The sequence below is a fragment of the Halictus rubicundus genome, chromosome 8 (genome assembly GCF_050948215.1).
Source record: "Halictus rubicundus isolate RS-2024b chromosome 8, iyHalRubi1_principal, whole genome shotgun sequence".
NCBI classification, from domain to species: Eukaryota; Metazoa; Arthropoda; class Insecta; order Hymenoptera; family Halictidae; genus Halictus; species Halictus rubicundus.
Window position 1 is genome coordinate 10,288,621 of NC_135156.1, and position 21,511 is coordinate 10,310,131.

At 41.0% G+C, this 21,511-nt stretch overlaps 2 protein-coding genes across 7 annotated transcripts in view; one reads left to right on the plus strand and one right to left on the minus strand.

Annotated features, from left to right (window-relative positions):
* Window positions 1-11,743, minus strand: part of Nrm (neuromusculin) — a 406,706-nt gene extending 394,963 nt beyond the window's left edge. For 5 of the 6 annotated variants that reach the window (XM_076792814.1, XM_076792816.1, XM_076792815.1 and 2 more), the window contains exon 1: window positions 11,296-11,743. In XM_076792814.1, coding sequence (XP_076648929.1) covers window positions 11,296-11,410 — 115 coding nt within the window. In that variant the 5' untranslated portion in view covers window positions 11,411-11,743. The remainder of the gene's footprint in view (window positions 1-11,295) is intronic. The other variant, XM_076792813.1, reaches the window with a different exon arrangement.
* On the plus strand, window positions 11,507-12,565 carry LOC143356711 (uncharacterized). Its single transcript, XM_076792620.1, has 3 exons — window positions 11,507-11,521; window positions 11,734-12,112; window positions 12,460-12,565. The coding sequence occupies exons 1-3, from the start codon at window positions 11,507-11,509 to the stop codon at window positions 12,501-12,503; spliced, it is 438 nt and encodes a 145-aa protein (XP_076648735.1). The 3' UTR covers window positions 12,504-12,565.
* Window positions 12,566-21,511: the final 8,946 nt, after the last annotated feature.

Genomic DNA, 21,511 nt, shown 5'->3' on the forward strand with positions numbered 1-21,511 from the left:
GATTGGTCCGTGTTTTTCGTTAATAACTCCTTAACGAAGCCGCGGAGAACATTTTCGCAAAGGAAAAAGTTACTTCAAATGATCTCAGGAAGTATCCCTTTCAAGAAAGTACAACATGGGACACCCTATATTTCTTTTTGTTGACTCTTAACCCCCTGTCGGAACATTTATTTGTCACACTTTCAGTAGTCATAGTGAGTCGTTTATGTCCAGATTTTCCGTATTCGTTTCGGATGACAAAAAATCTGAACAAATTGTATCATTCAAGTCTCCATTTTAATACCGTTATTAATGAAAAAAAAATAAAAATGTAATATATTAAAATATGATTCAAAAGTGACATTTTCGCCTAGATATAAACGCGTGCCCGCGCCACGGAGGGTCAATGCGAAATCATTTGTAACAGGACTTCAAAGGACGTCGACAGATCGAATTGGCGGACAAATAAAAGTGGAACAAATGGCTGACAAATAGCCGTGAGAACGCGTTATTAAATACAGAAGCATAATATGACGGCCTGGCATAGAACTATGAAAAGGAGGAAATTATGCGCGAAAAGTGGGTAGGGGCGGAGGGGAGGGGAGGGAGGCAGCATTGTTCGACGAGTTCCGCGAATTTGTTATGCGCAAATGGCCAATATGAAAGAACGCAAAGAGGCAGCCCGAAAATTTCGGGCTTTTCACCCCTGGTGCCCGAATTTGTCCGTTAATTTCGAACGATTTCCATAAATTGATCTAGTCCGGCGTTGCATTCGCATTACTTGATACGTTCGTTAGTTACGCGCAGTTTGCGCGTACATGTGTAAGCACAAAGTTATTGTGAGACCAACTGAAACCGTATGCAAATGACATCGAACCGGTACAGGAAGGCGCCATTAAATTAATGTTAACGTTTAACGTTAACGCTTCTTTTCTCGTGCCGCGCGCGTTGCTCGCCGGGGAAACAATTTGCCAGCCGTTTGTTCCGCGTTTACACACCGTGGAAAATCAAAGAACAACTTCTACACATCATTTTGATAAAATCACGCCGCTGCGAAATCATTACTTTCTCAATATTCTTGTAAAATAAATTTACCAAATACGCGTCAAAAATGTCACCTGCACAAATTGGATTTTCCAATGATGTAACCGAACTTCAAATTCGTGTACACCTTTTTTCAAATGATTTGCAAAAAGATTTTCATTGAAACCAATTGCTTGTTTCAATATAACGTCGTCGATTTATTCATAAAAATACAACAATATTACCGAAAAATAGTTTATATTTTTCGTACCGCAGCTCCAATAATGTACATATTTCTATAAGTCTATTGTCTTTATTATATCGTTTTGTGCTAGAAAGTGCATTGTCCTTTGATAAAAGGATTAGACTGTTGCGAAATTGTAAAATGTAAAAATAAGGTACCTCGCATTTTTACGAAGTTTCTGGGGGAGGGCTATTTAGGTGGATTATAGAACCGACTTTGTTGAAGGTGATTTCCATGTGAAACCCGATCCTTTGTAAAACTATGTGGAGCACCATCGCATAAAACTGTATCAGCACCAAGTGCCATTTGAAATGCATTGGCGAGTTCGGTGAAAGGACTTTGGATAACCAGCAGCGACACGAAGCCAAATGTGCACTGCCAAAAATAAAATCAACACGATCGATTTCGGACTGCATTTAAACCCAATTCGAACCGAGCCGCTTTCCGTCGAAAAATATTTCGTCGTTCCGAATTACCGTAAACATTCGAATGGTGTATAATTGCACGTACATAAAATACGACGAAAAATAATTTCAGTACAGTACGGGATTTATGTTCGAGTAAAAAGTATAGCGGAACGAGAAGCAGAGGGTCATGTAACGTTATCCACAAACATTTATGACACATCATGTTTTGTAGCCGTGACGGAACTACTGAGAAAAAAACATACAAGTATTTGCAATATCAACATTTTTTTTTACACCGTGAAACCGCCGCTTGAGGCCACGTGCGACCAGCAATAATAGTTTCTTCTGCGTCGGCCAGCAGAACAGTGTCAACCCTTCCCTTGCTCTGAAACTCTTCTTGGTTTCTTACGTAAGCCGTGAAACGCAAGTTTTTACTGTATGCCAGTATACTATATTTTATTATGTAGCATAGGGGGACGGCTACGAGTATCGAATTTACAAAACTATTTTTCTCTTACGAGTACGTGTGCATGCATGGACTCCGAAGTTTCTGTATTTTATCTTCCTGCCTCATTCCATCCTAACAAATAAAAGTAAATGTACTGTTTGTATTCTTCTTAAAGAATATTTTCCGAATGAATTTTGTTGAATGTTCAGTTTTTCGTTTCGTTGAATAAATCACTCGAACTGTACCTACAACTTTTACGATGGAAATTCGGCGTGTGAAAAAGCGAGACGGGAAGAATTGAGAGCCGGCGTTTCGAATTAAATCTCCCGGCAGCCTTTGCTCTCTTAAACTACGTCTATTGTAGCGAATCAGTTTTGCGCGTTCACGCGTTCGGCACCGGCTCCGCGTAGACGGAAGGTTTATTTCTGTTGTCAGAATCCGCTGCAGCTCCAGTCGCCACTAGAATACATCTATTTTGAGCGCGTTGTGTTACTTCTAGGAAAGTTCATAGGGAAATATCCCGTAGTAAAATACGTCAGGCCAAACAACGGAGAATCTAATTAAGCCGACTCAATTACAGAGGAACGGGATGTGTTTAACGTAAATCCGCCGAGAGACCCTTGCGTTCAGCTTGTGCTGCGCGAGCGTTTGTGCTTCTTTGTAAATAGCATTCTTAAAATGCTAGAGTCTGTTGATACCACGTATCACCTTTCTCCTTCTACAGATGCTGCTACGAGCGAAAAAAGAATAGTAACCTAAAGACGCTTAATGTAATTAAAAGCATGAACATTTCGCATGTATATGTGCAAATAATATGTGTAATACGAGCAAAACTGCTCGGCATCTTGGCAATTCATGTTTCGGATAATAATAAAATGTGGTAAGTTCTTTGACATGTTCTTTAAATGAACTTTGTACGAGTGAATATTTCTATCAACGAATTGCGCTACCAGAATTATTAAATAGTATGTGCTGTAACAATTTGACCGATTAAATGTTCCTTTGTTATTTTTTATTAAATTTTCCGAAGATTCTGGGCAAACAATAGAATAAGAAAAATAGAGGTTGCAATTTTTCATACAAATGATTGCTTCTGTACTGAAAACGAAATATGCGAATTGTACGTGGTCAAATATTATCAAAATATACATTCGACGATTGATACAGCGAATATTGTATTTCGTGGTGCACACTCTACTAAAATACTGACGAAAATTGTTGTTACTACTGGAACTCTTTCGCAATAGCTAAAATATTAAAAAATTGAAAATATGGAACACCGTTTTTATTAAAAATTTATTGAATGCAGTTAATGTTAATGTTATCATTCTTATTCTTATAATTTGCTATTTTGCGCATAATCGATTACATCCGTTCTAAAAACCCGATACACAAATTGTTCCTGATAGAATCCCATCAACTATTCACCGGATATTCGATATATCAAGCGTATCCACTTTCTCGTGGACATTCTGTCAAAATACATATAGTACTAACTTATTATTCTTCACTATGTTTTAATGCATTTTGCTAAATATAATACTATACATTGCAGATAGAATGACACACATTGCAGATAGTTTTTGAAGTAGTAAATTCTAAAAACAGTGTTTATATATGTCCCGAGTGTCCAACCGAGTTCCAACTGTCTTTGGAACAAGCGGATCTCATATTAGACTTTACCCTATTCTCACAACCACGGTACTGATAACAGAGTAGCAATTAATTAACAGTATAAATTATTCTGAGTCCACACGGCGTCTTTTGAAACACTGGCACCGCACGAGGACCAGAGGGGTCGATATACGCATTCGCACATAGTTCGGCTGGTATAGGCATGCAAATCCAAACGAAAATTAATGCTGCGATAATATTTACGCTTAACCTTGCGACATCGTGTTCGTATTAATTGCCGGTATCGATTACCGATACCCGGTTTGAATAGAACCGTTCTATTCTGCCCGCGTGCTCCACCCGAATTATTAGTTTTTCGACGGACACACATCCCGTTACGTCAGAACATTCGGGAGGGGGGGGAGAGAGGCAAAGAGGATCGTTTACAAATTCCCTCTCGATTTCGTTCGCTTCGATCGCGAATCATTTGCATCGTCGTTAATCCCATGATTAGCATTAAACGCGTTCGCAGCGAGATTAAACGAGTCCAGCTTTCGGGACACTTTTCTTTCCCCCGGGACGTGTTTCAATTCCGTTCGGATAACCCTTCCCCTCCCCTCCCCTGTCCAACCACCTCCGCCGCACCCCCCTCACAGCGTTCGCCTTTTTACCGATTCAAGTCCGTCTATCGATTTTTAGAGCAAACTTTTTGTTACCGAATCGAAACTCCGCCGCCGAAACGCTTTGGATCTTGCTACGCTCGTGTATTCCGCCTGGCCCAGACTCGTTCAACAATGGGGGGTGAAAAAATGTAACCTCTGTTTTCTCGAACGGTAAGAACCGTAAGAACGAAATTCCATTCATCGCGACCTTTTTCCTGGCCCTCAGCATGTGAGCTTTATTCGGTCGAAAAAATTATTCAGCTCGCCGTGTGAATGATTCATGGCGTACATGTGTTAAGCTGCTACCGTTTAATTCGTGAAAAGAAGCCCGGTTTTATTTTAAGTCATTTCCCCTGATCGTATATTTGTTACTGCGTGTCGGCTGGACAAAAGTGTTCGTTCGTTCAGAAAAAAGTTCTCTAGTATGCTGCTAGAATGAATAATCATTCCATGTTCGGTGAATAATAAGACAATAGTGGAATTTTAACACGCGTTTATTTCCGGTGAGTGTCAATGTCTACAACAATAACAACAAAATTTGCGCTTGCAGGCGTCGAATCTATTACCGTGGAATCGTTCGAACATTTATAAAATTGTTGCAACGTTTAGGATCGGACAAAGTTAATTTCTGAAAACTAAACTAAACTCTTGAGAAAATAATGAAAGTAAGTCGAAATAATGAATTCCTTCGTTAGTTTTATGTTAATGGTAGTAGTCACGGGTCCATGTTGCAAATCTGTTAAACATCTGATATTTGTGAACTAATTGCGAATGTATATCAATAAGAAGTTTCGATGTTATATCTAAATATTATCATGAAAATTGAATAATACCATAACATTATAATTTAATGAAACCATTATACATATTATAATAATATATTCTAATGAACTACGATTATGTTATTTTGCTGCGCTGTAATATAACTGGATTGCGGATCCGAACAGAATTAGACACTGGAATCAGGCGACTCCAAATAAAAAGTTTTTATTTTCCATATTTTGCGTACGTCATATGTTTTGTATATATTTTTCCAAATACATATGCAGTAACGCAATGCGGTAACAAATAAAGTTACGTTGCAATTTCTTATTTTCAATATGCATATTGCACTCACTGTATTATTCATATTTCGCACAATGTTATTTCTATATTTCGGAAGCGATGAACACTTGAAACAAAATCAATTAAATATAAACGAAAGACGAAATAAAATTCTTCTAAAATACATTAAATATAAATTTTCTTTTCTAATTTTCTAATTTTCTTTTCTTTTCTTTTTTCTTTTCTAAAAATGAGTTAAAAATTATTCAGAATAGAGGTGAATCAATGTAACCTTGGAGGGATTACAAGCATAAACATCGGTTTAATTGTTGTAGACATTTTCAGTGAGGTATTGAGTATTCGGTCACGTTCCTAAACAAAAGCTACGTCATCCAGGTCACGAAGGAAGCAAGCGTGGAACTTAAAATTTTCCAAAAGTACACCGTCGAACCGTTCGTAACTCGATTGTACGGCTGTGCGGTGTGCACACGCCTACACATCGATTCGTGTCGAGTCGTTAATCCTAAAACTGTCAAGAACTGAAAAACTCCCGGTTCTATGGCCGACAGTGTCGGTTTTCTAGTATTTAAAAGTTCGTACAGTATAACGAAAACTGCACGTGCTATAACTTCGCCGCGTTGAGGCGCGAGAATTTTAAATTGCAGTTTTCCGAGCGAAACCGCGGGGCAAACTGTCAGCCTCAAAACATTTGCGTGAAAAAAAAAAACGAAGACTGAGATGGTTTTAACCACGCTACGTAAACTTACACTGCACCCGGATTTGTGAAATGTACACGGAGCAATCTTAAGTTAACTCATTTCCAATACAGATTAATATTTATACGAATATTAAGCTTGAACATTGTTACACAGAATTTGTAAAATTTGAGTGACTGTCCAGGAACAATTTTGTACTGTTGCAAAAGGAGCCCCGGTGACATTTCATTAACATTGAGGAGCTTGTTGTGTATTTTTAACCCTATGAAAACTGAAGTGCTCCTCAAGTCCGTCAGAATTTCACTGTACGTGCTTGGAGCTCTCCAGAACATTTTCAAAATCGACAAAGACCACCCACTTTGGGAAAATGGCCACCACGTGTTCCTCTAATAGATATTGCTTTAAATATCATAGAATAAAAATGGTTGAATTTCTCTGATTTTTGAATCGTTCGAAGGCGTGTAACAAGTTGAGGTTGGTGTCGAAGAATCGTTTTTAATTTAGCAAACATATTATTCTTCATAATGAACATCGGAAATGAACGGTTATGTACCTAGAGAAATTGCTTGGCCTCGAGGCTTGGTCCTCGCAGGGCTCGGTAAACTTAGGGTCGAGCCAACGATAGTTGCTGCACGGATTCACCCTCCCAGCGTTTCGACACTCGAACCATCGTCCCCCGCTCTCCTCGGTTGCCAACATTCTCCTCCTGGCTTCATCTTCGAGGGCAATGTTTGCCGATCAGTCAGCACGCGTTGTTCGTTAGAAATTCGATTATTTTTATACGCACGAAATTTTACGTGGCCACCGACCGTGAAAAAGAACGTTATTGGACACCTGTACAGCGAAGTCCTGCTTATCTATAAAGTTATGTTTTTGTTTTATTTACCTGTCCCCATTCCGACAAAATTCGTATACAGGGTGTCCCGAGATTGTTGTACTTCCTTGAGAAGAGCGATTCCTGACGCCATTCGAAGTAACTTTTTCCTTTGCGAAAATGTTCTCCGCGGCTCTGTTCAGGAGTTATCAACGAAAAACACGGACCAATCAGAGCGCGGCTACAGTTGAGCGTGGCGTTGACATTGGCCGAGCCGGACTCCGTCCATAGAAGCCGCGCTCTGGTTGGTCCGTGTTTTTCGTTAATAGCTCCTTAACGAATCCTCGGAGAACATTTTCGCAAAGGAAAAAATCATTTAAAATGACCCCAGGAATCGGAATTGAAGAAAGTGCGACATTTCTGAATAAATTCATTCGTGCTCGATTTAAATTACACGAACTAGTTTGTTATCACTCGTCTTGCGCACTCGAACGCTATTTTGTAGATCATAGTTGTTAGACCATAAATTATATTCTATAAAACCCTACGAACGAAAGCGTACGTGGTATAAAAAAGAGTAGATATTTTGCCCGATTTAGAGAAAGCGTAACAACTTATATGAACGCACTTTGCGAAAAAATAATATCATCGAAGCCTGACGTCTTTATTACTACTGTTTATGGCATCGTAAACATCTTCGCAGTCGTAAGCCGTCGCATTTAAAATGTTACACTTTATATCGACATTTAACGTTCCTTTATCTTTCGAATTTCTCTTCCTTTACTCCTTCATTTACCCGAACAGAAACGAGGAGTATATTGCAATTGGAATTATATTTGACGATTACACGCGTAAGCGAAATGAAAATTATTCCGCAAACCGGAAAAAATCAAACTATGAAGATTACAAAGCAAATACCAGATTAAACACTGTTTCTTCGGATATTACGCAGAAAGGAAACCCGTATGAAGGAGTGTTTTCCGACTACATCTAGTTATATAATAAGAGGGAATAAAAAGTCGAAAGTGCTATTGAGAACGCCGACTGTATGGAGCAGTAAAAGTAGCTGAATCGCCGGTAAAAGAAGAACCATTGTTCGACAACCAAAGAACAACCCGCGTAGATACTTCTGCTCCAAATCAGGCAGGAATGACTGCTAACCGATCTGCGCGAACTTTCGTCCTTAATCCCGTGGCAAGATGACACGAAACCTAAATAAAATTCTACCTTCTTTTGTTGTCCATCATTACAACAAAAATAAATATAGAAGTTCACTGCATAGAAATTTTCTTTTACTCCTAAGAAAGTAATGAACCCATTGTCAACATATTGTTTCCAGCTTCTACAAGTTATTGAGAGTTCCATTTTTAATCGGCTCTTGTTCCCTGCAGCCGAGGCAGACAAATTTTACTTTCAATAAAAATTCGCAGCCAATCATAATGATGCGGATGCATAAATTTCGGCGTCGATTCCCCCGAAAACGATACGCGTCGCACCCAAGGAATTTCGCGGGCAGTAAATAGCGCAAGTTCAAGACGGAATAGATCAGACTTTTCCGCGAGGGGACCGTAAAGCGAAAAAATATGTAATACTGGTGCCGACAGGAAGTTCGATTTGTAAGGGTTCGAATGCTTCCGCACAGGCGAACGGAACGATTTCCACGGAACGCCGCCGTAAAGAATCCGAATTCTTCAGAGTTCATTAACTTCCCCGGGTAGATAGGCCAGAATTTCTCGCGGACTCCCTCTCTCTCTCTCTCTCGATAATAAACGCGTAGAATATTATTCGCGAATCGTGAAGCGCGGCGTTGCGTATCTTCCGGCGCGGCGACGATACGCGTGCAATAAATTTTTTTCGCGGTGCTGCCTCGCGGAATTCACAAACACGCCGACTTTATATTCCCCCCACCCCCTGCCGCCCCCATGTTTCGATTGCCCGAGCGTACATTTACATCTGGCTGTTGTGCGCAAACATTAATTTGCGGTACCGAGATGATACGCAGCGGTCCAGTTTTATCCGCGATTTTAATTCGAAATTACGCGCCGCGGTCTTTGCCCCGCGCAGAAATTGAAGAAACATTATTGAAACGGGTATTTCTACGGTTTCAAATTGCACGCGAAACGCGTTGCGGAACAAGCTGTTGGAACACGAAATATCTGACGTGCGCGACGTGTTATTTATTATTATTATTATTATTTTCAAACGAACGATTAAGCCGTACCGCTGCAATCCTGTCTACTAGATTACTTCTATTTTGGGTGGAAATTCTAAACCATCGGTGAATCTCTGTTATCTTTTTTTCCGGATGATATAACACTCCATCCCGCGAATCTCCGACGTCCCTTAAGTCTATTAAGTCTCTTTAGCCTACTTTAGGAAGACTTCAAGTCTCCTTACTTAAGTCTCTTTAGTGTTTCAGCAAGGTTTGAAGCACGACGATTTTGTTTTAAAAATCGTTCTCGTCCGTAGAATAAATTACCGCTCGGTGCGATGAAACATTTTCTTTCGGGCGATACGAAATTTATAAAACTGACGTCGCTGACAATAAAATGAAGACACTTCTATGTGGGAATTATTATCGTACAACTTCTGTACGAATTATAGGAAATTTTTAACCGAAAGAATCCGCAATAAGAGGGTTTTTATTAAATGATATTATTTTGAATTGTGCTCTCTAACTCGTACTCCTAATGATATAGTGGTATTACCAAGCTAATTTCGATTTCGAAAAGTATAAAATATCACCGTACGAAAACATCAACGATGTGATTAAGCAACTATGGCGGTTGCATACACGAAAATCATTTCTCCGAAAGCTATACGATGAATATGATAATTAGCGTCAAACAACGAGCAGAACACATAAACACGATTACGAGAATGATTTTAAACGCTCTTCGTAACTCGCGCACCGCTGGTCTCCGATGCTCGCAAAAACGGAAAACAAATATGCAATCTCGATCGATCGCATCGCATTCAGAAATAAATTTACATGTATTCGAGCGGTGACTCAATTAATAATACAAAGAGCCGATCGAATAGAAACGTTCGCGAAGCTATCAAATTAATCGTGGAACGTGTAAAAAGCTCAATATGCAAATTGCGTCGATTATTCTTCTATCATTCTCCTGTTGTGTTTTCAGAGGCAATGTCTTGCAATTAGCAAAATGGAATTCTCCTATCAATCTCCTCGTTTATCAAAACGTCGAATTTAAATATTCATCGGCCACGCATATCGTTGAATACTATTTCGTCTGTCCATTGCTTGCTGTATCTACTTGCTGGCAGATATATTCGTAATTCTTTTTTCTTATTCTCCTTTATTTTTCAATTAAGTCTTTCAGATCATACAATTTATTATGGAAGCCCACAAATTTAAGGAAAACAAACAAATTCAAAGTGAACGCGCAACTTACCAAGCATTAAAAGTGACAGGAGTAATCACACCAGTTTCAGAAAGGTGACAATATTGAACTTATTTGGATTTTCTACCGTTTTCGTTATAATATATGCTCGACAAATTAAGATTATTTAATCATTTCCTACGGAAAGACCAATAACTCTTAAAGGGAAACCTCTAAGGAAAATAATGGAATAAATTTCCTCGTACAAGCATCCATTGTATCGCAAATTACAGACAATCCCGACAAGTTCGAGTGTTGCCATATTTTCCAACATTCACCAGATACTTCCTAATGCTTGGTAGGTACAGCGTTACGAATAACCAGACAAGAACCTCTTTCACTTAAAAATAATTACCTAATCGCAGGATAAGAGCACAGAAATGGCTTAGCATTTATTCGACTATTAAAATTAGTCCAAGTATAATGCAATCGGCATGCTGTTCATCACTCGGGAGTTCAAGTAGTTCTTGCCTCGGCAACGGAGTGGCAAGTTCCGCGAAGCATGTTCGCGAAACGAGGCGACAGTGTGTGTTCGGCCGTTTGTCTCCTAGCCCAGAAACCATGATTTTTTTTGCCTTGCTCGACGCGGTTTGCATCGGGCGGTTACGCGCGATCTCCCGCGAACTTCCCACTCGTTCCCACTCATTTTCCAGTTATAAATTTCCGGGGTTGCATCGCGTCTCGTCCCCCCCCCCCCCCGCATTCTTTCCCCATCTGTCGGCGGGGCGTTCTTCGTCTTTTGCGCGCATCCCGCAAATTTCCCGGAGTGTTTCGCGACTGCCGAACGGCAGCGCCGTGGCAACTTCTTTTGAATTCACGCGTGACCCGTTTCCACGGGCGCCGGACGAATCGCGAGCATCGTGCGAAATAATTCTCTCGGCAGCGACGTGCGAGTGTTTCGCACGTTCCACAACTCGCTTCCCGGCGGTGACTCACTCACCTTCAGCATTGTGCAGGATCTGCGACGCGGCTAGGATCGATAAGAGGATCGTTGCGATCGCTCGCTTCCCCCTAGTCCTGCCGATGCGAGAACGATTCAGCTCTTCGTCGGCCATCCTCAAAAATCAGTGTCGCCGTCGCCTGTCGACGAACCGGAACCGCGATAATCTCAACAGCTCACGCACCACATTCGTCGCACCACTGTACCGTGGATGATCTATCTCTTCGCACAAAGAGAGACGAAAAGCGAGAGAGAGATAAAGAGATAGATAAAGACAGATTGATAGATTGATAGATAGATAGATAGATAGATAGACAGAGAAAGAGAGAGAGAGTCGCAGAGGTCGGGTACCTCTGGCGATCTTCACTCGCGGTCGAACACACTCACAGAGTACCCGGGTCGGCGCGCGTATCACAAACAAAAAGTAGAAGACCGTAGTATACCGGTCGAATCCCGGATCCAGAGTTCGAATGTCGCGGTCGATGGTGGTTCACCGAGTGTCACTGGGCGGTCGCTAGACAGCCGGCCGCGATCATTGGTCCCGAGGTTCTCCGGCACACGGGTCAGGGGATCGGTCTGCCGAGCATCCGATTCCGGAGAGGTTTGCACGGGACTCGAGGGGGCGGAAGACGCCGGCCTGGCCCGGAAGGAGATACTCGTTTCGAGTGTACAAGCGGCAAGACCCGGTCGTCGGGTTTGCTAAAAGCGTGTCAGCGGAGCGGCAAGGAAGAAGCGACGAGGAGCACGTGCACGCTCGATAAACGGCGGGCTACTGTGCGGAGAGACGACGACGACGACGACGACGGTCTGCGAGAGGGTAAGAACGAGGAGAAATAGAAGGGAAGAGGCAACCTGGAGCAACAGAGAGTGAGAGAGATAGAACGAGAGAGGGAGGGAGTCGGGTTCAGGGCGTCGACAAGTGCGAGGATCCGAGAGAGGAATTCGGGGCTGCTGCTACTGCTGCTGCTGCTGATGATCGAGCGTGTTATCCTTCGTGGTGTTATCAGAAGGGTGGGGGAGGGGGAAGGGGACTAGAGCGCACACCACAGAGAAGGAGAGAGAGAGAGAGAGAGAGAGAGACACGAGAGGCGGCTAGATCGGTGTCAATGGCGTGGGTGCGTGGGGCTCTGTTCGCCAGAGAAACCACCTCGACGACTAACCCAGAGAGGAGGAGAGCGAGCGAGAGAGCCCGCGAGAGACCCGACTGATGACGGTGCCGGAGACGAGGCGGCACGACGCGATACGACCGATTCGTACGCTTACCCGAAACTAAGCGATTCGTGGCGAACGGCGAGCGGCGCGCACCTGTCGTTCCGCGGGTCGCTGCGCATGTCCCTACGAAGGAAGCCGACTGCCTGCAACGGTAGCTCGTCCGTCCGGGGTGGTGGGCGCAGATGGGAGAACCGTGGCAGTCTCTGCATGAACGCGGAAAGGTGGTGGAAAGTCCTGAACATGGAATTAAGATTTTCCGTGTGACCTGAACCCCTGCCGCGCCGCACGGCACATCTCGCTCGAGTCATCGTTCCCCTGCTCACGCCCCCTCTATACCCTCCATGTAACCTCCGTATACCCCCTAGTATAGGGTTCATACGCTAGCTATACCTAGCGAAAGAGTGACCCCAAAAATTTGTCCCCTCTGGGTCCCTCGGTTTTGGAACTTTTTACCCGCCACATGCACGGTAGCACAAACGTATACAGTAGTATCTCCCGTAACTGTCCTATCGTCAGGTCACCGAGCGACCTGGTCGGGTCGGGTCGGGTCGGGCTTCAGAAAGTTTGCAATCTTCGGGTTAGGATTTTTATTCTAAACGACGCTGCTCCATCGAGCAGCAAGATTTGTAATTGTGAATTAATCCTTGAATGGTACCACGTTTACGGTTGAGCTTCATCGTATTATTAATATCTATTACTGAACTGCGGATTTTATTTGTGATAAGATAAAATGCAAAACAGCTGATTAAAATCGAAATAATCGTGCGATTAATACAGACAATTTGTTACCGACCACGTACGCATCACTGTAGCCACTATTAAATGAACTACAGCATATAATAAGGTTTGGTATTGATTAATACAAATGATATTCACGAACGCGTACATTGTAGGATAGAATATTTTATTTCCGCACGGCTTCCGGCTTTGCGGTGAGCATTATACATTGTATATTATATCCTTTCACGGCAATAATATCTGTTTTCATAAAAACAGGATGAATCGATTACAAGCAGGCAGAATTTCAGAGTATGTATTTCCAAAGGTAACGAAACATTCGTAGAATTGTCGCATTTACCGAATACTCCTGGATTTCAAGTTTATTTTTGACAATCAGCGCTCAGGTACTGCCAGCAGACGGGTTGCGAGAAGCAGAACGATGACAGGGAGGATTTTCAGCACATCACAAACGCTTATTTAACGCGACGCTAACAAACTTGAAATTCGTTATCGTTAATCTCCCTGAATTCTGACTCCTTTGTACCGTTTCTCAAACAGTCGTATGAAAACTCTTGATTGAAAATAAGAGCAACGGAGGAGCTTGACAGAACGAACATCCGCGCGTGTTGCTTTCACTCGTTAGTTATGCACTGTTATCTCAAAACAAACGAACCGGGAACACTGTTAAATAAGTAGTGGAACAAATCGAATAAATGAAACGAAAACTCTCTGAAAATAATTTGAAAACAAACAACACGCGTACGGTTACGAATTACGCTTTCACTCTTAATAATTAATTACATTCTGTGTGCGTGTACGGCAAAAGAACTAATTTCAAGTTATATTTTTGCTGCTAAACAAGCGGATCAGCTAATGGAAGATATCATCAGCATAGGGAACATCCTGAGTATTTAATTACAGAGCGAGGGATACATGGACTGAAGTATTTTAGGGTGGCGTGTTTTAGTGTGAAAAACGCCGACATACGATCGTTTCGCGGAATCTGTTTGCTGCTGATTGGCGATATACAACTTTTGTATTATTGAGAAATTAGGGATAGACGTGTGCTACCATTTTGACCAAGAGTGTGGAACAGTCGAGCGCCATCGGATCCACTTCAGCGATCGCTCGAACACCTGTTTCCTATTGAGTCACGCTGCGTGACTTCTTCCTCCCGAGGGCTGGAAATGGAATCATGCTCGGGACGACACCATGCTATTACCGAAAAGATTTCGTACGGATATGCCCCGGCGCAAAAGTACACGTCGAACCGCGAGAAAATCATTAACACGGATGACTTACGCTTATTCGCGCCTTATCATTCGCCCCGAAGGCCCTAACTTCGTACGCACTTCGGGGGAACACTAAATCGAGCGTTATCGCTCATGCATGTCCATTCCGCGTGTACAGCAGAATCTGCCGGTTGTCCTAACAAAGGATACTTTCACACGCGACGAGGAAAAAAAATAGGTTGCCGATAGCATCACACATCCGAGCGCGGTTCACACACGGAATTAAGTAGAAAGTAAGTAGCGGCGACGGCTCTTAAAATAATTTCATTAGTACAAACATAAGCGTTCGGTTGTTTAGGAATCCCCCGTGCGAAAACTGAGCACCGTAATTCTTAATCAACCGGAATTAATCAAGTTGCGCTCCGTGTCGTCCTTGAGGTTAAAGCGACACGACGATGTTGTTCGAAATGGCTCGATTAAATATTCACGGTAAATATTATTGAACAAATTTATTTCGCCAATTAATATGGCTCCTGCTTTTGCATTAATTCAGTTCTGTCGCTATGAAGCAATTTCAATATTCTTTGAATCATACTCATCTGTGTTTACATTTGACGCGAAATACAACTTTATAGTCGTATATTAATAGTTTTTGTCTTTTATGTAAAAATTCTTTGGAAGTCTTTAGCTGAAATTATAACGCACGATATTCAGAGAACTTACAAACTTTTCTGTAGTAGTACTTCTTTACGTTTGATAATTATCTATTGAGTTTGATAAAACATAATTGCGAATGATACGTCAGAGAACGTGAAAACGGGAGGAAACGTTCGCTAAACGCTAATGCCGCAACATAAATATTGTAATCGTCCCCATAACCGACGGCGGAATCATCCGAAATATAATTAGATCAGCAATCAATCGTTTCGTGACTCAATCATTTCGAGCAGCGTAAACGTGCTCCATTTATTTGTACAATTCGGTTATTTATGTTTACGACGACCGGTCAGCCGGCGTTCGTTTAATTAATGCTTCCTCCGATTTCGATAGGACAAACCAATTGGAAAGCATGGAATTTCTTTGGGCAAATGGATTTCCAGGCTGCTCAGCGCTCTTGCTAATTACTCGGGAACGCTTATTAGCATGAAAACGTTCTCTCTGCTCTTCAAATCCGCTCTCGCTCGACGTGCATCGCCCTTTGTTTCGTTTACGAACGCCGTCTTTACGTTCCAATTTCGTCCTCCTATTCAGAGTCAATCTTAACTATTATTATCTATTACGTAACTCGGGTTTACGAGTGAATTATATGAAGTTTTTCTCAATTTTTATACAAGGCCGTATTAATCGATTCACGCGGACGAGTAACCGTTCGGTGAGGGGTCATAACTTATGATAGAGCTATATTGATAGCACTGACGCAGGTCTCAATGGCACCAGTATTAATCAACAACGATGCCACCATTTATAATGTTAACTTCTAATGGCGAAGGAATTTAAGAGAAAACGATAAAATCTTTATTATAAAGGATCCAAGGTTTGAGAGTTTATATTTTAGAGTCATTATTTCAGTTACAATAGAGCACACGGTTCAGCAATATTCACTACTGTACTCGCTGATATTCGAGTTTTGAAAAATCAAACGTGCTATAAATGTGTAAAATCCACAATCTAGATGCGCATTTGGAAAATTATTGACAATAACCTCGGACGATCACAGTTACGAAAGAATCTCAAATGATTGGTGGATGTAGTCTGTGAATTTAGTGTTCTGCATTACACACGATGGATTAGACTTAACACGAAGCTCGGAACAAAGTTATCAGCCTTATGAAATGTAAATTCTCTCGGAATGGAAAGAAAATACCGACATCTGCGATTAACGTTCTTGCTTTTCTGCTGCATGAAGAGAAACCGTTCTACAAACAAGTAGAGTTCCCACTGTTCACCGTAAATATACAGCGAACGATGATCCGTCCATTGTTTTCGTTCGCGATCAAGCAATTGAACGGAGTGTTTCGGTAACGTAACGTTCTTGTAAATTCATTGCTTTAAACAAATTTGCACTGGAGATCCTCCCAGCCGATAACCGAGGAATTAATTGAAAGATTGTAACAAGTGCTCGGTACTAAGCATATCATTTTTAATAGTTAATTAACAAGCTTCGGTAATTAATTAATCGTATAGTACATTGTACGTAAATTATAATAACTATGTTTGTCAACGATGTGATATTTTATTAAGCACTACAGTATTACACGTTCTCGATATGTGAAACATTCGCGAGTACAAAATGAAGTGTTATCAATCTTCCCAATCTCACCGATCGATTTCAACATGGAGGATCTACTGCGCCTAGAAGGACAAGGTCACTCGAAACGATCTTAAACTATCAGATTTAAGATCCCACACGAATTCCTGGGTTACAAGGTCACTCATTAACGGTCTCGACAGTATAATGCGAGAATAATCGAGTCAACGGTGAGATAAAAATTTGAATAACTTTTGCACTGCATAATAACAGCGTTGAGAAGGAAAGGTCACTTCGTTGTGAGATTGTGATGGCTTATGAATAGTGATAATTGTGGATGGTGGAAAGCATTGCGAAAAATAACCTCAGCGCCCTTATAACAAGAAAGGAAACATTAATTAATGCGCGGAATTAATAATGCTCAAATTACGATAAAACATTCTAGAAGTCGTTATAATGAAGGCTTGTATTTCCTTTTGCGATTCTCGTACAATTTCAAACTGAAGAAAAAACCTACTAATTCATTTCGACGTTGATTATTTAAATTTCGTATTTTTAATATTCAGATATATTATGGTAAAATCTATGAAGGGTTTTAACGCGCTATTCTCGTGTTACGTTCTCTGTTCCCGTGGCTCGTCTACGAGATCGTTTCTATTGTCACCGATGAGACACCGATTGCAACTCAAATAATGCAATCGCGTTGCAACTTCTGCCAAGTACACAACGCAGGTGTGATGTTTTACATAAAGTTGAGCTTCGTAAACGCTTCGCTGTCGATATGAAATTGCCACCGTTCTGCTGCGGCGTTGCAACGCAAACAGACCGTGGAGGCTAACTAAGTAAACTTACAATTAGAGGGCTAGATTGAATTTTTAACGAATTCATTGAAATATTTCAAACTTGTGCTCCAACAGTGAAAAAAGAACACCACCTGGTGTGTAATTTACAAACATTGTAACAACCAAATATTATCACAGGTAAATATTTTCTGTCGGTGATAAATCAATGTTTATATCGATTGAGATGATGTATTTTTGCAGGCGTTACTATTAACAAATAATTACTTCAGTCACCTTGAAATATGTAAACATTAATGTTCTTCCGGTGTGATATTTCAAAATATGTGATAGCATGGGAACAATAACAAAATAATGTTTGAAATTTAAACTTGTGTAGTGTTTGTACGTTATTTTTCGTGTAATAAAATTGTTGGCAAACGAAATAAATTTCACGTGAATTTCTACTTGGGCGCATTGTTCTACAAATGTATGAGAACACATTAACATTTGCAGAGCGCGGTACTAACTTGAAATATATATAGGCCAAACGCTCATTCGAACTTTTTCCATTAAAATACGCAAGTTAACTTCTCATTAAACAAGTGGTCAGAAACTTTTGAACGGCTGTAGGGATTTAGTGGTATGGCGATGTGTACAAATTCTTGTTGCTGTTATTCTGTGCACGCTGCCGGTCAGAGGTATGAGAATGGGTCTCTCCGCTAACGAAAAGGAGGAACAATATTTTACAACAGCACAATGAAGTTCGTATTTCAACAACAAACACGTATTCGAATAATTGTAAGCAAATAGTTGGCCGGAACTTCATTGCGAACAGTACACAATTCTGGGTATATACAACCTAACGTCCGCTTTGTGTTATTAAAATGTACAAAGAAACAGATATTGTGTTAATCAGTCGATTAATCAACGGAATCAGCAATTTAACTCAAATAATATTTACGGAATATATTATACGGAATAATACTGGAGATCGTATTTATTTAAATAAAATTTATACGCGACCGTACTCCCCGTTATTAACCAACGTCATTTCTGATCCATCGATCTGTGCGATTTAATTTAATTAAATTTTACAGTGAAATTATGCTCCCTGGAACAGATATTTGATTCATCAGCGACAGTCACAAAAATCTCTTTAAATAACCTCAAGTAGATTGATTATTCCGATTTCCATCGAAATTACCGATCTTCATTAATCGAGAAATTCGTAACTAATATTTAGATGATAACAGACTCTTGGAAAATTAAAAGTCATGTATTCTAAATTATTTTCAAATTGGCAATACAAAGAGGGAGTTAAATATTTTATACTTATAATAAGATTGATTAAGAAGATCGCTGTGTATTAAATTGCTTGCAAAATTCTTCAAAAAATAATGGTAGGTCTTTATTATGAAAATGGATGGCTCTCCAATTATAATATGCATTCGTTAACAAATGAACTATTTAACTATTGAAATGGTTGCGAACATCACAGGGCAAGTACTCTTCGTGAAAACAATACTATTGCGTTTAATAAATACAATCTTTTCAATAACTGCGACCAATACGGAAGCGAAATTGTCATGTCCCCGTACTCTTTGTTCCATTCAAGTGAAAATAAAAATCCAATTATAAGGGACGGGTGGAAATTGGAGAGTAAGCACTTCAGGTTACACTTCTGCAGATGAGAAGGATCGATCCGTCATGGATTCTCTCTGATTGCTTCTGGATTTCGATAAACGTAAATGGATGAGCTTGTTAAGGCACTCGTTGAGAAAAGCAATTAGAAAAAAAAAAAATAAATTAGTGGAAGCGAGTCGTGAGATCGTTAAAACTCAATCCATTCAATACATACATAGAACGCGTGTGTGTGTATGGATGTGTAAAAATTTTACATTCAGTTTTCTTCTAATTGTTATCAATTTGTACTTTTCTAACAAAAGATGAACTGTATTAGCACCGAAAAATGGCTGAAAAGTTTGTGCAAACTATAATCCTGCAAGAAAAATATTTGTATTCTTATGACATTATCATGTAAATTGTCAAACAACAAATATGCGGCAAATAATGGCACGCTTATTACATTTATTGTAAGACACACACTGTTACAAGTTGAAATCAAGGTCCTCTTGTTAATACGAACAAAAGAATGAACCGACAATGATGCAAATGGGTTGGATAAAATCAGCGTACAATAATTTGGCGTTTTCATTTTGTTTTAAAATATTTGTTCAACAAGAACAGTTTTTAAAAGAGCTCCCAAGGGTAGCAGTTCTTTCCATAAAAATTCCGCAGGCACAAATATTCAACGGGCAAGTTCAAACAAAATTGTTTAAAACTTTGAAGGGAAACAGTGTTTTCTATAAAGAGCGTTGAATTATATTTCTTGACGAAAGCGAGTCGAAGCAAATTAGCGAGTTTTATCGAAGCTTCTGTCATCGAAATCGGGAGCTGAGCGGAATCTAGGCCGCAGTTACGACACCGTTCGTTCGCACGGCAGACGTTTCCCCGACCGGTTTTTCTATTGTTATCAGCCTGAGCTTCGAATTCCTGGGGCGTCATTCCGTTTCGTTGATTTCGCCTTCGGGGAAAATCCCCCCGAATCGATTGAAACGCAAATTACACGTTACGGGGAATCGCTCGCCGCGATGTATCACCGCGGAAATTTTTCGACCCGGTCGCCCGCATAAACTCAAGACGAATTTTGGACCTTTCACTTTGGACGTACATTCCGGTCGACTCGTCCGCAATGAAAAGTGTAACAAAGAATTGTTGAGTTCCACCACTTTTGCATTAAACAGCTCATATTTGTGAGGGGCGTGCCGAAATCGTGGGTTCGGGTCGGGTCGGGATCCCGAAAGCTTATAAAGTTCGGGTACCCGAATTTGTGGTCGGGTCGGGAGCCCGAAGCTGCAGTTTCATGGAGTCAAGTTTGGGAATCCCAAGAATTTCTAAACACACAGAAATGTGACGCTTCTTTCATGACCTCCTAATCTAATTTCGAATTGAAATTTTCGGGTCCCCCGAACGTTGCATACTTCCGGGATCCCGGCCCGACCCGACCCGAGACTTCGGTACCCGCACGCCCCGATATATATTTGTATGAACGAAGTCTTCGAAATCTGTCGAAATTAGTGACTACGACACTAGTGTTTTTAGAATAATAAATCGGGGCTAAAGTTATTAACTTAATCCCGACGCTCGCTGTTTCACTTGTCAACATTTTGTGAACCAGCGGATAGCATTCAGTCATCGAAGAAGTATGAACACTCAGATTTTCATGTTCCACATTCATTGTGGTTGATGAAGAAGTGTAAATACGCTTTTAGAAAACTCGCGTGTGTGGAAACCCGCGGATTCGCGCGCGCGCGCCCCGCGGAATATAAATGCGGGCTCGGTAATTGCGGCGAGGAATCGACGACTTCGGTCGCGCGATTCGACGCCCGCGGTAAATAATTACCGCGGCTCTGTTTGCAAAGCGATTAGTAAGAGCACGAATAGACTTCGATTAATTAAATTGTCGGCGAGAACCGGCCGGAAAATTTCTTCACCCCGCGGCACAATCGGTCCGCGATCGCGCGCCCGCAATTTACGCCGAACTTCTCGGGCCCGGTTCAAACAAATTAAACAATGGGAAAAATATTTTTGTTTTTCGCTCGATTATAGAGCGCGGATGAAATTTGTTCGCCAGACAGCCAAGACAATACAACTTGTCAGCGATTGTCGGCTTGTGGAAAGTTCCGACCCTAATGAGTCGCGAAGAGTTGTGAGCGATGCACTGGGATGTCGACGAAATGAGGAACGCAATTTTATATTAAAATTAGTTGGTACTTATGGGAGGTGTAACATCGACACAGCCTTGGTTCAGTCTGATCGAATTTGATATCATGCAAAAATATTTTGTTCGACAAAAATAGGATTCACGTTCGTTGTAACAATTTGAATAGACGCGACTTTTAAAAACCAAAGGAAAATATATGTACTCGCGATTTCTCAAAAATCGGAAATTTAGTGTTCAG